We start from the raw sequence: 12,500 nt of genomic DNA, 5'->3' as shown, positions 1-12,500 counted from the left end.
CTGCGTGGCCACGCACGCCTCCAACTCAATCATCAAGTTTGCGGACGACACAACAGTGGTAGGCTTGATTACCAACAACGATGAGACGGCCTACAGGGAGGAGGTGAGGGCCCTCGGAGTGTGGTGTCAGGAAAACAACCTCACACTCAACGTCAACAAAACTAAGGAGATGATTGTGGACTTCAGGAAACAGCAGAGGGAACACCCCCCTATCCACATCGATGGAACAGTAGTGGAGAGGGTAGCAAGTTTTAAGTTCCTCGGCATACACATCACAGACAAACTGAATTGGTCCACTCACACAGACAGCATCGTGAAGAAGGCGCAGCAGCGCCTCTTCAACCTCAGGAGGCTGAAGAAATTCGGCTTGTCACCAAAAGCACTCACAAACTTCTACAGATGCACAATCGAGAGCATCCTGGCGGGCTGTATCACCGCCTGGTATGGCAATTGCACCGCCCTCAACCGTAAGGCTCTCCAGAGGGTAGTGAGGTCTGCACAACGCATCACCGGGGGCAAACTACCTGCCCTCCAGGACACCTACACCACCCGATGCCACAGGAAGGCCATAAAGATCATCAAGGACATCAACCACCCGAGCCACTGCCTGTTCACCCCGCTATCATCCAGAAGGCGAGGTCAGTACAGGTGCATCAAAGCTGGGACCGAGAGACTGAAAAACAGCTTCTATCTCAAGGCCATCAGACTGTTAAACAGCCACCACTAACACTGAGTGGCTGCTGCCAACACACTGACACTGACTCAACTCCAGCCACTTTAATAATGGGAATTGATGGGAAATGATGTAAATATATCACTAGCCACTTTAAACAATGCTACCTTATATAATGTTACTTACCCTACATTATTCATCTCATAGGCATACGTATATACTGTACTCTATATCATCGACTGTATCCTTATGTAATACATGTATCACTAGCCACTTTATACTATACTATGCCACTTTGTTTACATACTCATCTCATTTGTACATACTGTACCCGATACCATCTACTGTATCTTGCCTATGCTGCTCTGTACCATCACTCATTCATATATCCTTATGTACATATTCTTTATCCCCTTACACTGTGTACAAGACAGTAGTTTTGGAATTGTTAGTTAGATTACTTGTTATTACTGCATTGTCGGAACTAGAAGCACAAGCATTTCGCTACACTCGCATTAACATCTGCTAACCATGTGTATGTGACAAATAAAATTTGATTTGATTTGATTTGATTTGATTTGATATACACTTATACATATATATATATTTTTATACATATACATATATATACAGTGCCTTGCGAAAGTAATTCAGCCCCTTTACTTTGTGCCAATAATTTTGCACGCCCAATTTTTCAGTTTTTGATTTGTTAAAAAAGTTTGAAATATCCAATAAATGTCGTTCCACTTCATGATTGTGTCCCACTTGTTGTTGATTCTTCACAAAAAAATACAGTTTTATATCTTTATGTTTGAAGCCTGAAATGTGGCAAAAGGTCGCAAAGTTCAAGGGGGGCGAATACTTTCGCAAGGCACTGATATATATATATATATATTAGTGTGTGTGTGTAAATATTATTGATTTAATCTTGTCTTTACATATACTAAATAATGTGATATTAGTTTTGATTTAGAATGGAGCATTATCATGCACCTGTATCGAAACAGGGAAAAAATACATAATGTCATCTATACACGTAAATGGAGGACACTTTTCCCCTGGTTCATTTTCCTGCCAGCCAAGTAGGCTATACTCCTGTTGTAAAGATAAGCAATATGCTTAATATTAGGAAAGTTGAGAAATAAATATAGTAGGCCTAGCCTATAGAAAGCTGATGGGATGGGAGGCCATCACTTGGTTCTCTTGGTTCTCTCACACAATTGCATATAGAAATGTTGTACAGCATGAGCTCATGAAGTGTGTGATTAGATGGACAATAGAGTGCTGAGTACCAGGCACGTAGCAAGTTTGGTAGACTATTAATGACCAGCAGAGCTTGGAGGAGCCTAATTACTGTGACTAAATGATCTCGTGGAATTTGACTGTCCACCGGTGTGTTGGTAATACTGTCACCGTAACAGCCCTAACCATGGCTCACTTTCCAAATCTCCTCTCCCCTTCTCCTCTACCTGTAACTCTTCCCCAGGGCGAGGTTGACCTTCTCAGCCAACTTACCTGATAAATAAAGGTGAATAGAATGAATAACTACACACACCAGTCACACTTCTACATCCCCAGCTATCCCCTGACCTCTGTCTGACCTCTGTTTTAGGAGGCGTTATATCACTTTGTGGAGGCAGCGGATGAGGAGGCGCCACGTGGAACATTCCTCCGCTCTCTCCCCGGATCAGCGCTTCAAGATCCTACCTCTATTTTATTACTCTCAACCTCTTCCCTTTGCCTCCTGTCCCCCTCCTCTCTCCCTCCTACTCCCTACTCCCCTCCAACCCCCCAGACATGTCAGACATGTAACGCTGTACACTGAATCGGTATGGTTGGTGTTAGCAGGATGCTAGGCTAATGTAAATTAGTTAACAGGGTAGCACAGAGCAAGAATCTATAGCGCCCTCTACAGATCGAGGCAGGTAACACAAACTCACTAATCTCTGAACCCATAAAATTCTGTCATGATTGTCTCGGATGAGGGGAGACGAAACTCCCTCCACAGACTCACTGGTCCAGTTCAGTACCTACCATGTACATATGACCAGGGAGATCGTTGAAGAATCACTGCGGAATTGGATGTTGGGAAATGCCTTCAGAACCGGCCACTGGGGCAACAGTGAGCGCTATTACCATCCAGTAGACTTGGTTTTACCTTGAGGACAGGGGTGGTTAACTAACTAAGTGTAACCCTTCATTTAAACATGTTGACGTTTGGAGCAATGGGACACCACAGCAGTGTCAAAAACACTGAAATTTGACATTTGGATAAACGTAGATGAATGATTAGTTCTGCAGTGAGACAGAGCTTGTTGCATATGACATATCAGTCCCTGCATTAACAATATGGACCAGTTGACCAGAACCATCCGAGTCCATTAGGACTCAGCAAAAACAACAATCAGAATGATCCAGAAGCCAACAATGCAGTGTGATTAGCTGAGGCCAGTAGGAAGCAACATCCCAGGACATTCAGATAGAACCATACATTCTGCAGGTTTTAACCTCAATTTCCATTTGTGTTTTGAATGAGTTATTTAATGTTAGCTTGGAGTGGCTAACGGGTTAGCGTGAATCTATTACCCTGAGAAAGTTGAATAAAATGTATATGAACAACACTACTACACTGTATATACTAATGGGTGAATATTAATTTATTTATTTGAAGTGGTTTTTTTAGCAGCTGTTTATGATTGAGTTTCTTCTTGTTAGAGGCGGGGCTTAAATAGCTATCAGGGTCAGCCTCCGGTTGTCATGGCAGACCTGTGACTGACATGCATCGTTAGAGTTTTATTACAGAGGCTGAATAAACTGTGGGTTCAAAACCAGAAGGAACACGACTGGTCGACTCTTACTGTAGGAGTGCACACACACACACCTTACGTCTGACACACACAGGCCTAGGCATTGATTCAATCCGTATCACTTATAGCGTGATTGAAATTTAAAGACAATGTACTTGCGTTCGCGGAAACTACATTCACAGTATAACCCTGTGTTGGCTCAATCGGACACCACATTCACAGTATAACCCTGTGTTGGCTCAATCGGACACCACATTCACAGTATAACCCTGTGTTGGCTCAATCGGACACCACATTCACAGTATAACCTCTGCCCTTTAACCAGAGGGGTTGGGGAACGCTGTCAGCATGGCCCTTTAAACAGAGGGGTTGGGGAACGCTGTCAGCATGGCCACTGCCCTTTAACCAGAGGGGTTGGGGAACGCTGTCAGCATGGCTCTTTAACCAGAGAGGTTGGGGAACGCTGTCAGCATGGCCCTTTAACCAGAGGGGTTGGGGAACACTGTCAACATGGCCCTTTAAACAGAGAGGTTGGGGAACGCTGCCAGCATGGCCACTGCCCTTTAAACAGAGAGGTTGGGGAACGCTGTCAGCATGGCCCTTTAACCAGAGGGGTTGGGGAACGCTGTCAGCATGGCCACTGCCCTTTAACCAGAGGGGTTGGGGAACGCTGTCAACATGGCCCTTTAACCAGAGGGGTTGGGGAACGCTGTCAGCATGGCCCTTTAACCAGAGAGGTTGGGGAACGCTGTCAGCATGGCTCTTTAACCAGAGAGGTTGGGGAACGCTGTCAGCATGGCCACTGCCCTTTAAACAGAGAGGTTGGGGAACGCTGTCAGCATGGCCCTTTAACCAGAGGGGTTGGGGAACGCTGTCAGCATGGCCACTGCCCTTTAACCAGAGGGGTTGAGGAACGCTGTCAGCATGGCTCTTTAACCAGAGAGGTTGGGGAACGCTGTCAGCATGGCCCTTTAAACAGAGAGGTTGGGGAACGCTGTCAGCATGGCCCTTTAAACAGAGGGGTTGGGGAACGCTGTCAGCATGGCTCTTTAAACAGAGAGGTTGGGGAACGCTGTCAGCATGGCCCTTTAAACAGAGGTTGGGGAACGCTGTCAGCATGGCCCTTTAACCAGAGGTTGGGGAACGCTGTCAGCATGGCCACTGCCCTTTAACCAGAGAGGTTGGGGAACGCTGTCAGCATGGCCCTTTAACCAGAGGGGTTGGGGAACGCTGTCAGCATGGCACCTGCCCTTTAACCAGAGGGGTTGGGGAACGCTGTCAGCATGGCCACTGCCCTTTAAATATGAAATACACTCATTGCTTCTAGCCACACCTCACTAGTCTTGTCTGTCAACAAGGCAGGTCCTAGAGGCCCTAGTTTCTACCTTCTTAACACTATCAACAAGGAAGGTTCTAGAGGCCCTAGTTTCTACCTTCTTAACACTATCAACAAGGAAGGTCCTAGAGGCCCTAGTTTCTACCTTCTTAACAACACTATCAACAAGGCAGGTCCTAGAGGCCCTAGTTTCTACCTTCTTAACAACACTATCAACAAGGCAGGTCCTAGAGGCCCTAGTTTCTACCTTCTTAACAACACTATCAACAAGGCAGGTCCTAGAGGCCCTAGTTTCTACCTTCTTAACAACACTATCAACAAGGCAGGTCCTAGAGGCCCTAGTTTCTACCTTCTTAACAACACTATCAACAAGGCAGGTCCTACAGGCCCTAGTTTCTACCTTCTTAACAACACTATCAACAAGGCAGGTCCTACAGGCCCTAGTTTCTACCTTCTTAACAACACTATCAACAAGGCAGGTCCTAGAGGCCCTAGTTTCTACCTTCTTAACAACACTATCAACAAGGCAGGTCCTACAGGCCCTAGTTTCTACCTTCTTAACAGCACTATCAACAAGGCAGGTCCTACAGGCCCTAGTTTCTCCCTTCTTAACAACACTATCAACAAGGCAGGTCCTACAGGCCCTAGTTTCTACCTTCTTAACAACACTATCAACAAGGCAGGTCCTACAGGCCCTAGTTTCTACCTTAACAACACTATCAACAAGGCAGGTCCTAGAGGCCCTAGTTTCTACCTTCTTATCAACACTATCAACAAGGCAGGTCCTAGAGGCCCTAGTTTCTACCTTCTTATCAACACTATCAACAAGGCAGGTCCTAGAGGCCCTAGTTTCTACCTTCTTAACAACACTATCAACAAGGCAGGTCCTACAGGCCCTAGTTTCTACCTTCTTAACAACACTATCAACAAGGCAGGTCCTACAGGCCCTAGTTTCTACCTTCTTAACAACACTATCAACAAGGCAGGTCCTAGAGGCCCTAGTTTCTACCTTCTTAACAACACTATCAACAAGGCAGGTCCTAGAGGCCCTAGTTTCTACCTTCTTAACACTATCAACAAGGCAGGTCCTACAGGCCCTAGTTTCTACCTTCTTAACAACACTATCAACAAGGCAGGTCCTACAGGCCCTAGTTTCTACCTTCTTAACAACACTATCAACAAGGCAGGTCCTACAGGCCCTAGTTTCTACCTTCTTAACAACACTATCAACAAGGCAGGTCCTACAGGCCCTAGTTTCTACCTTCTTAACAACACTATCAACCAGGCAGGTCCTAGAGGCCCTAGTTTCTACCTTCTTAACACTATCAACAAGGCAGAACAGGGCAGCACGGCTGGCCCTTGGATGTACACAGATCTAATATTAATAATATGCATATCAATCTCTCCTGGCTGAAAGGAGGAGAGAATGACTTCATCACTACTTTTATTGATGAGAGGTATTGGACATGTTGAATGCACCGAGCTGTCTGTCTAAACTACTGGCACACAGCTTGGACACCATGCATACTCCACAAGACATGCCACCAGAGGTCTCTTCACAGTCCCCAAGTCCAGAACAGACTATGGGAGGCACAGTCCTACATGGAACTCTCTTCCACATCAAGTAACTGATGAAAGACAAAAATACACCTTATGGAACAGCAGGGACTGTGAAGCAACACAAACAGGCACGTACACATGGATGTTGTATTGTAAATGTGTGATAGTGGAGTAGTGGCCTGAGGGTTAGGTGAGGGAACACAAATGTATCCGGAAAGTGTTATTTAATATAATGTCAAGTAATTTTTATATTGTATATAACTGCTGCCTTGGCAGGAACTAATGGAGATCCATAATAAACCCCAGGAAGAGTAGCTGCTGCCTTGACAGGAACTAATGGGGATCCATAATAAACCCCAGGAAGAGTAGCTGCTGCCTTGGCAGGAACTAATGGGGATCCATAATAAACCCAAGGAAGAGTAGCTGCTGCCTTGACAGGAACTAATGGGGATCCATAATAAACCCCAGGAAGAGTAGCTGCTGCCTTGGCAGGAACTAATGGGGATCCATAATAAACCCCAGGAAGAGTAACTGCTGCCTTGGCAGGAACTAATGGAGATCCATAATAAACCCCAGGAAGAGTAGCTGCTGCCTTGGCAGGAACTAAAGGGGATCCATAATAAACCCCAGGAAGAGTAGCTGCTGCCTTGGCAGGAACTAATGGGGATCCATAATAAACCCCAGGAAGAGTAACTGCTGCCTTGGCAGGAACTAATGGAGATCCATAATAAACCCCAGGAAGAGTAGCTGCTGCCTTGGCAGGAACTAAAGGGGATCCATAATAAACCCCAGGAAGAATAGCTGCTGCCTGGGCAGAAACTAATGGAGATCCATAATAAACCCCAGGAAGAGTAGCTGCTGTCTTGGCAGGAACTAATGGGGATCCATAATAAACCCCAGGAAGAGTAGCTGCTGCCTGGGCAGAAACTAATGGAGATCCATAATAAACCCCAGGAAGAGGAGCTTCTGCCTTGGCAGGAACTAATGGAGATCCATAATAAACCCCAGGAAGAGTAACTGCTGCCTTGGCAGGAACTAATGGAGATCCATAATAAACCCCAGGAAGAGTAGCTGCTGCCTTGGCAGGAACTAATGGGGATCCATAATAAACCCCAGGAAGAGTAGCTGCTGCCTTGGCAGGAACTAATGGAGATCCATAATAAACCCCAGGAAGAGTAGCTGCTGTCTTGGCAGGAACTAATGGGGATCCATAATAAACCCCAGGAAGAGTAGCTGCTGCCTTGGCAGGAACTAATGGAGATCCATAATAAACCCCAGGAAGAGTAGCTGCTGCCTTGGCAGGAACTAATGGAGATCCATAATAAACCCCAGGAAGAGTAGCTGCTGTCTTGGCAGGAACTAATGGGGATCCATAATAAACCCCAGGAAGAGTAGCTGCTGCCTTGGCAGGAACTAATGGAGATCCATAATAAACCCCAGGAAGAGTAGCTGCTGCCTTGACAGGAACTAATGGGGATCCATAATAAACCCCAGGAAGAGTAACTGCTGCCTTGGCAGGAACTAATGGAGATCCATAATAAACCCCAGGAAGAGTAGCTGCTGCCTTGGCAGGAACTAAAGGGGATCCATAATAAACCCCAGGAAGAATAGCTGCTGCCTGGGCAGAAACTAATGGAGATCCATAATAAACCCCAGGAAGAGTAGCTGCTGTCTTGGCAGGAACTAATGGGGATCCATAATAAACCCCAGGAAGAGTAGCTGCTGCCTGGGCAGAAACTAATGGAGATCCATAATAAACCCCAGGAAGAGGAGCTTCTGCCTTGGCAGGAACTAATGGAGATCCATAATAAACCCCAGGAAGAGTAACTGCTGCCTTGGCAGGAACTAATGGAGATCCATAATAAACCCCAGGAAGAGTAGCTGCTGCCTTGGCAGGAACTAATGGGGATCCATAATAAACCCCAGGAAGAGTAGCTGCTGCCTTGGCAGGAACTAATGGAGATCCATAATAAACCCCAGGAAGAGTAGCTGCTGTCTTGGCAGGAACTAATGGGGATCCATAATAAACCCCAGGAAGAGTAGCTGCTGCCTTGGCAGGAACTAATGGAGATCCATAATAAACCCCAGGAAGAGTAGCTGCTGCCTTGACAGGAACTAATGGGGATCCATAATAAACCCCAGGAAGAGTAGCTGCTGCCTTGGCAGGAACTAATGGGGATCCATAATAAACCCCAGGAAGAGTAGCTGCTGCCTTGGCAGGAACTAATGGAGATCCATAATAAACCCCAGGAAGAGTAGCTGCTGTCTTGGCAGGAACTAATGGGGATCCATAATAAACCCCAGGAAGAGTAGCTGCTGCCTGGGCAGAAACTAATGGAGATCCATAATAAACCCCAGGAAGAGTAGCTGCTGTCTTGGCAGGAACTAATGGGGATCCATAATAAACCCCAGGAAGAGTAGCTGCTGCCTGGGCAGAAACTAATGGAGATCCATAATAAACCCCAGGAAGAGGAGCTTCTGCCTTGGCAGGAACTAATGGAGATCCATAATAAACCCCAGGAAGAGTAACTGCTGCCTTGGCAGGAACTAATGGAGATCCATAATAAACCCCAGGAAGAGTAACTGCTGCCTTGGCAGGAACTAATGGGGATCCATAATAAACCCCAGGAAGAGTAACTGCTGCCTTGGCAGGAACTAATGGGGATCCATAATAAACCCCAGGAAGAGTAGCTGCTGCCTTGGCAGGAACTAATGGAGATCCATAATAAACCCCAGGAAGAGGAGCTTCTGCCTTGGCAGGAACTAATGGAGATCCATAATAAACCCCAGGAAGAGTAACTGCTGCCTTGGCAGGAACTAATGGAGATCCATAATAAACCCCAGGAAGAGTAACTGCTGCCTTGGCAGGAACTAATGGGGATCCATAATAAACCCCAGGAAGAGTAACTGCTGCCTTGGCAGGAACTAATGGGGATCCATAATAAACCCCAGGAAGAGTAGCTGCTGCCTTGGCAGGAACTAATGGAGATCCATAATAAACCCCAGGAAGAGTAACTGCTGCCTTGGCAGGAACTAATGGGGATCCATAATAAACCCCAGGAAGAGTAGCTGCTGCCTTGGCAGGAACTAATGGAGATCCATAATAAACCCCAGGAAGAGTAGCTGCTGCCTTGGCAGGAACTAATGGAGATCCATAATAAACCCCAGGAAGAGTAGCTGCTGCCTTGGCAGGAACTAATGGAGATCCATAATAAACCCCAGGAAGAGTAGCTGCTGCCTTGGCAGGAACTAATGGAGATCCATAATAAACCCCAGGAAGAGTAGCTGCTGCCTTGACAGGAACTAATGGGGATCCATAATATACCCCAGGAAGAGTAGCTGCTGCCTTGGCAGGAACTAATGGGGATCCATAATATACCCCAGGAAGAGTAGCTGCTGCCTTGGCAGGAACTAATGGGGATCCATAATAAACCCCAGGAAGAGTAGCTGCTGCCTTGGCAGGAACTAATGGGGATCCATAATAAACCCCAGGAAGAGTAGCTGCTGCCTTGGCAGGAACTAATGGGGATCCATAATAAACCCCAGGAAGAGTAGCTGCTGCCTTGACAGGAACTAATGGGGATCCATAATAAACCCCAGGAAGAGTAGCTGCTGCCTTGGCAGGAACTAATGGGGATCCATAATAAACCCCAGGAAGAGTAGCTGCTGCCTTGGCATGAACTAATGGGGATCCATAATAAATACAAATACTACATCCACCAAACGGGAGCGAACGTACCTCAAAGTCTGTTAAAGGTTTTGGGATTAATGTTTCATTCTGTACTAGAGAACCTAACGAAACCCCAGACTCATTGCAGAGAATCAACTGACGTCTGTGGGCGTTGCGTAGAGTTTGGCTGGAGCAATGAGTAGCCAGCCAATCATAACCAAGCATGTCAAAACATTCTAAAGACCACTACAAATTGTCCTCATCTTATATGAGCATTTTCACAAGGGTAATTATACACGATCGTTCTTCATTTCTCACACACTGACTGACACAGAATGGGGCTGGAGTCTTTATTAGAAATCATTTACATATGTATAAAGTAACAAATTAACAACAAAAACCCTGACATAAATCAGTCGTAACAGGGAGAAAGGGGAGGGGGGATTAGGACAGAGGTCAATCACCCCAAAGCACAGAACATCATCACCACAACGCACAGAACATCAGCCTTCAAGTAAACAGAGCGAAGCAGCAGTAGTCCAGTCTCAGTGTTTATTAGCTCAGTGGGTTAGCACTGTCAGGGGGAGGAGGAGAGACAGGGACGAGGAGAGAGACAGGGACGAGGAGAGAGACAGGGACGAGGAGAGAGACAGGGACGAGGAGAGAGACAGGGACGAGGAGAGAGACAGGGACGAGGAGAGAGAGGGAGACAGGAGAGAGAGGGAGACAGGAGAGAGAGGGAGACAGGAGAGAGACCGAGGAGAGGGAGACAGGAGAGAGACCGGGGAGAGGGAGACAGGAGAGAGACCGAGGAGATAGAGACAAGGGAGAGACCGAGGAGACAGAGAGACAAGAGAGAGACCGAGGAGAGAGACGAGAGACCGAGGAGAGAGACGAGAGAGACAAGAGAGAGACCGAGGAGAGAGACAAGAGAGAGACCGAGGAGAGAGACGAGAGAGACAAGAGAGACCGAGGAGAGAGACGAGAGAGACCGAGGAGAGAGACAAGAGAGACCGAGGAGAGAGACCGAAAAGAGAGACCGAGGAGAGAAACCGAGAGAGACAGAGACAGGAGAGCGACGAGGAGAGAGAGACGACAGAGAGAGACAGAAAGAGACAGTTTGATTTCAGGAGCAAGACACCCTCCCCCTAACAGATCTCCTGTATTTATAAACATGAATAACCAGTTTATGACCCTGAATACAGCGCTAATAACCCTCCCTCTAATAAACAATAACACGTTTATAAATCAGTCTTTATAGAAAAGAGAGGAATGGGATCTCAGAGAGAGGAGGGGGAGAGAGAGGGGGAGGGGATCCCAGAGAGAGATTGACGTTTTGGTAGAAATATTTACTACAAGCTAGAGACGGACAGAGAGGATGAGGGGGAGATAGAGGAGAACAGAGAGGGAGAGGATCTGAGACACGGCTGAGAGAGAGATAGATCTGTTTGTGTCTGTAAAATGTATTATGCAAGAAATGGCGGTGGAAATGACTTACTATGCAAATACTGATATAATAACCATCATATGGAAGTAAAGTTGGAGTCGCGTGATATGGTGTGTGGTCCTCCCACTTCGACTCAGGAAACCATGCCGTTTATGAGGCTACACATGAAATAAGTTACGATGAACTTCACAGGGTGGTGAAAGTGCACTGGGATCTTGATGCTCCTTTACAATAAAAGTGGTGACATGATGATCGATGCTTGACTGTTGTTTGACGAATACCTCTCTTATCCATAATAATGTCCTCGTGTAGACTAGCCTACCAGCTCGCTCTCCTATCCATAATAATGTCCTCGTGTAGACTAGCCTACCAGCTCCATCTCTTATCCATAATAATGTCCTCGTGTAGACTAGCCTACCAGCGCTCTCTCCTATCCATAATAATGTCCTCGTGTAGACTAGCCTACCAGCTCCATCTCTTATCCATAATAATGTCCTCGTGTAGACTAGCCTACCAGCGCTCTCTCCTATCCATAATAATGTCCTCGTGTAGACTAGCCTACCAGCTCCATCTCTTATCCATAATAATGTCCTCGTGTAGACTAGCCTACCAGCGCTCTCTCCTATCCATAATAATGTCCTCGTGTAGACTAGCCTACCAGCTCCATCTCTTATCCATAATAATGTCCTCGTGTAGACTAGCCTACCAGCGCTCTCTCATCCATAATAATGTCCTCGTGTAGACTAGCCTACCAGCTCTCTCTTATCCATAATAATGTCCTTGTGTAGACTAGCCTACCAGCTCCATCTCTTATCCATAATAATGTCCTCGTGTAGACTAGCCTACCAGCGCTCTCTCTTATCCATAATAATGTCCTCGTGTAGACTAGCCTACCAGCGCTCTCTCCTATCCATAATAATGTCCTCGTGTAGACTAGCCTACCAGCTCCATCTCTTATCCATAATAATGTCCTCGTGTAGACTAGCCTACCAGCGCTCTCTCCTATC

General features: G+C 46.5%; 2 protein-coding genes across 2 annotated transcripts in view; one reads left to right on the top strand and one right to left on the bottom strand.

Annotated features, from left to right (window-relative positions):
* LOC139405212 (microtubule-associated protein RP/EB family member 3-like) overlaps window positions 1-3,294 on the top strand; it is a 28,654-nt gene extending 25,360 nt beyond the window's left edge. The window contains exons 7-8 of the mRNA XM_071147641.1: window positions 2,160-2,201; window positions 2,286-3,294. Of these exons, the coding sequence (XP_071003742.1) occupies window positions 2,160-2,192 (33 nt within the window). The 3' untranslated portion in view covers window positions 2,193-2,201; window positions 2,286-3,294. The remainder of the gene's footprint in view (window positions 1-2,159; window positions 2,202-2,285) is intronic.
* A 7,088-nt stretch (window positions 3,295-10,382) lies between these two features.
* Window positions 10,383-12,500, bottom strand: part of LOC139405214 (uncharacterized) — a 2,597-nt gene continuing 479 nt past the window's right edge. Inside the window, exons 2-3 of the mRNA XM_071147644.1 lie at window positions 12,288-12,500; window positions 10,383-12,195 (exon numbers count right to left, since the gene is read on the bottom strand). The exon at window positions 12,288-12,500 is cut by the window's right edge and continues 228 nt beyond it. Of these exons, the coding sequence (XP_071003745.1) occupies window positions 11,652-12,195; window positions 12,288-12,500 (757 nt within the window). The 3' untranslated portion in view covers window positions 10,383-11,651. The remainder of the gene's footprint in view (window positions 12,196-12,287) is intronic.

Source organism: Oncorhynchus clarkii, unplaced genomic scaffold (assembly GCF_045791955.1).
Source record: "Oncorhynchus clarkii lewisi isolate Uvic-CL-2024 unplaced genomic scaffold, UVic_Ocla_1.0 unplaced_contig_1422_pilon_pilon, whole genome shotgun sequence".
NCBI classification, from domain to species: Eukaryota; Metazoa; Chordata; class Actinopteri; order Salmoniformes; family Salmonidae; genus Oncorhynchus; species Oncorhynchus clarkii.
Note: the sequence above shows the minus strand (reverse complement) of the source record. Positions and strands in the feature narration are given on the sequence as shown.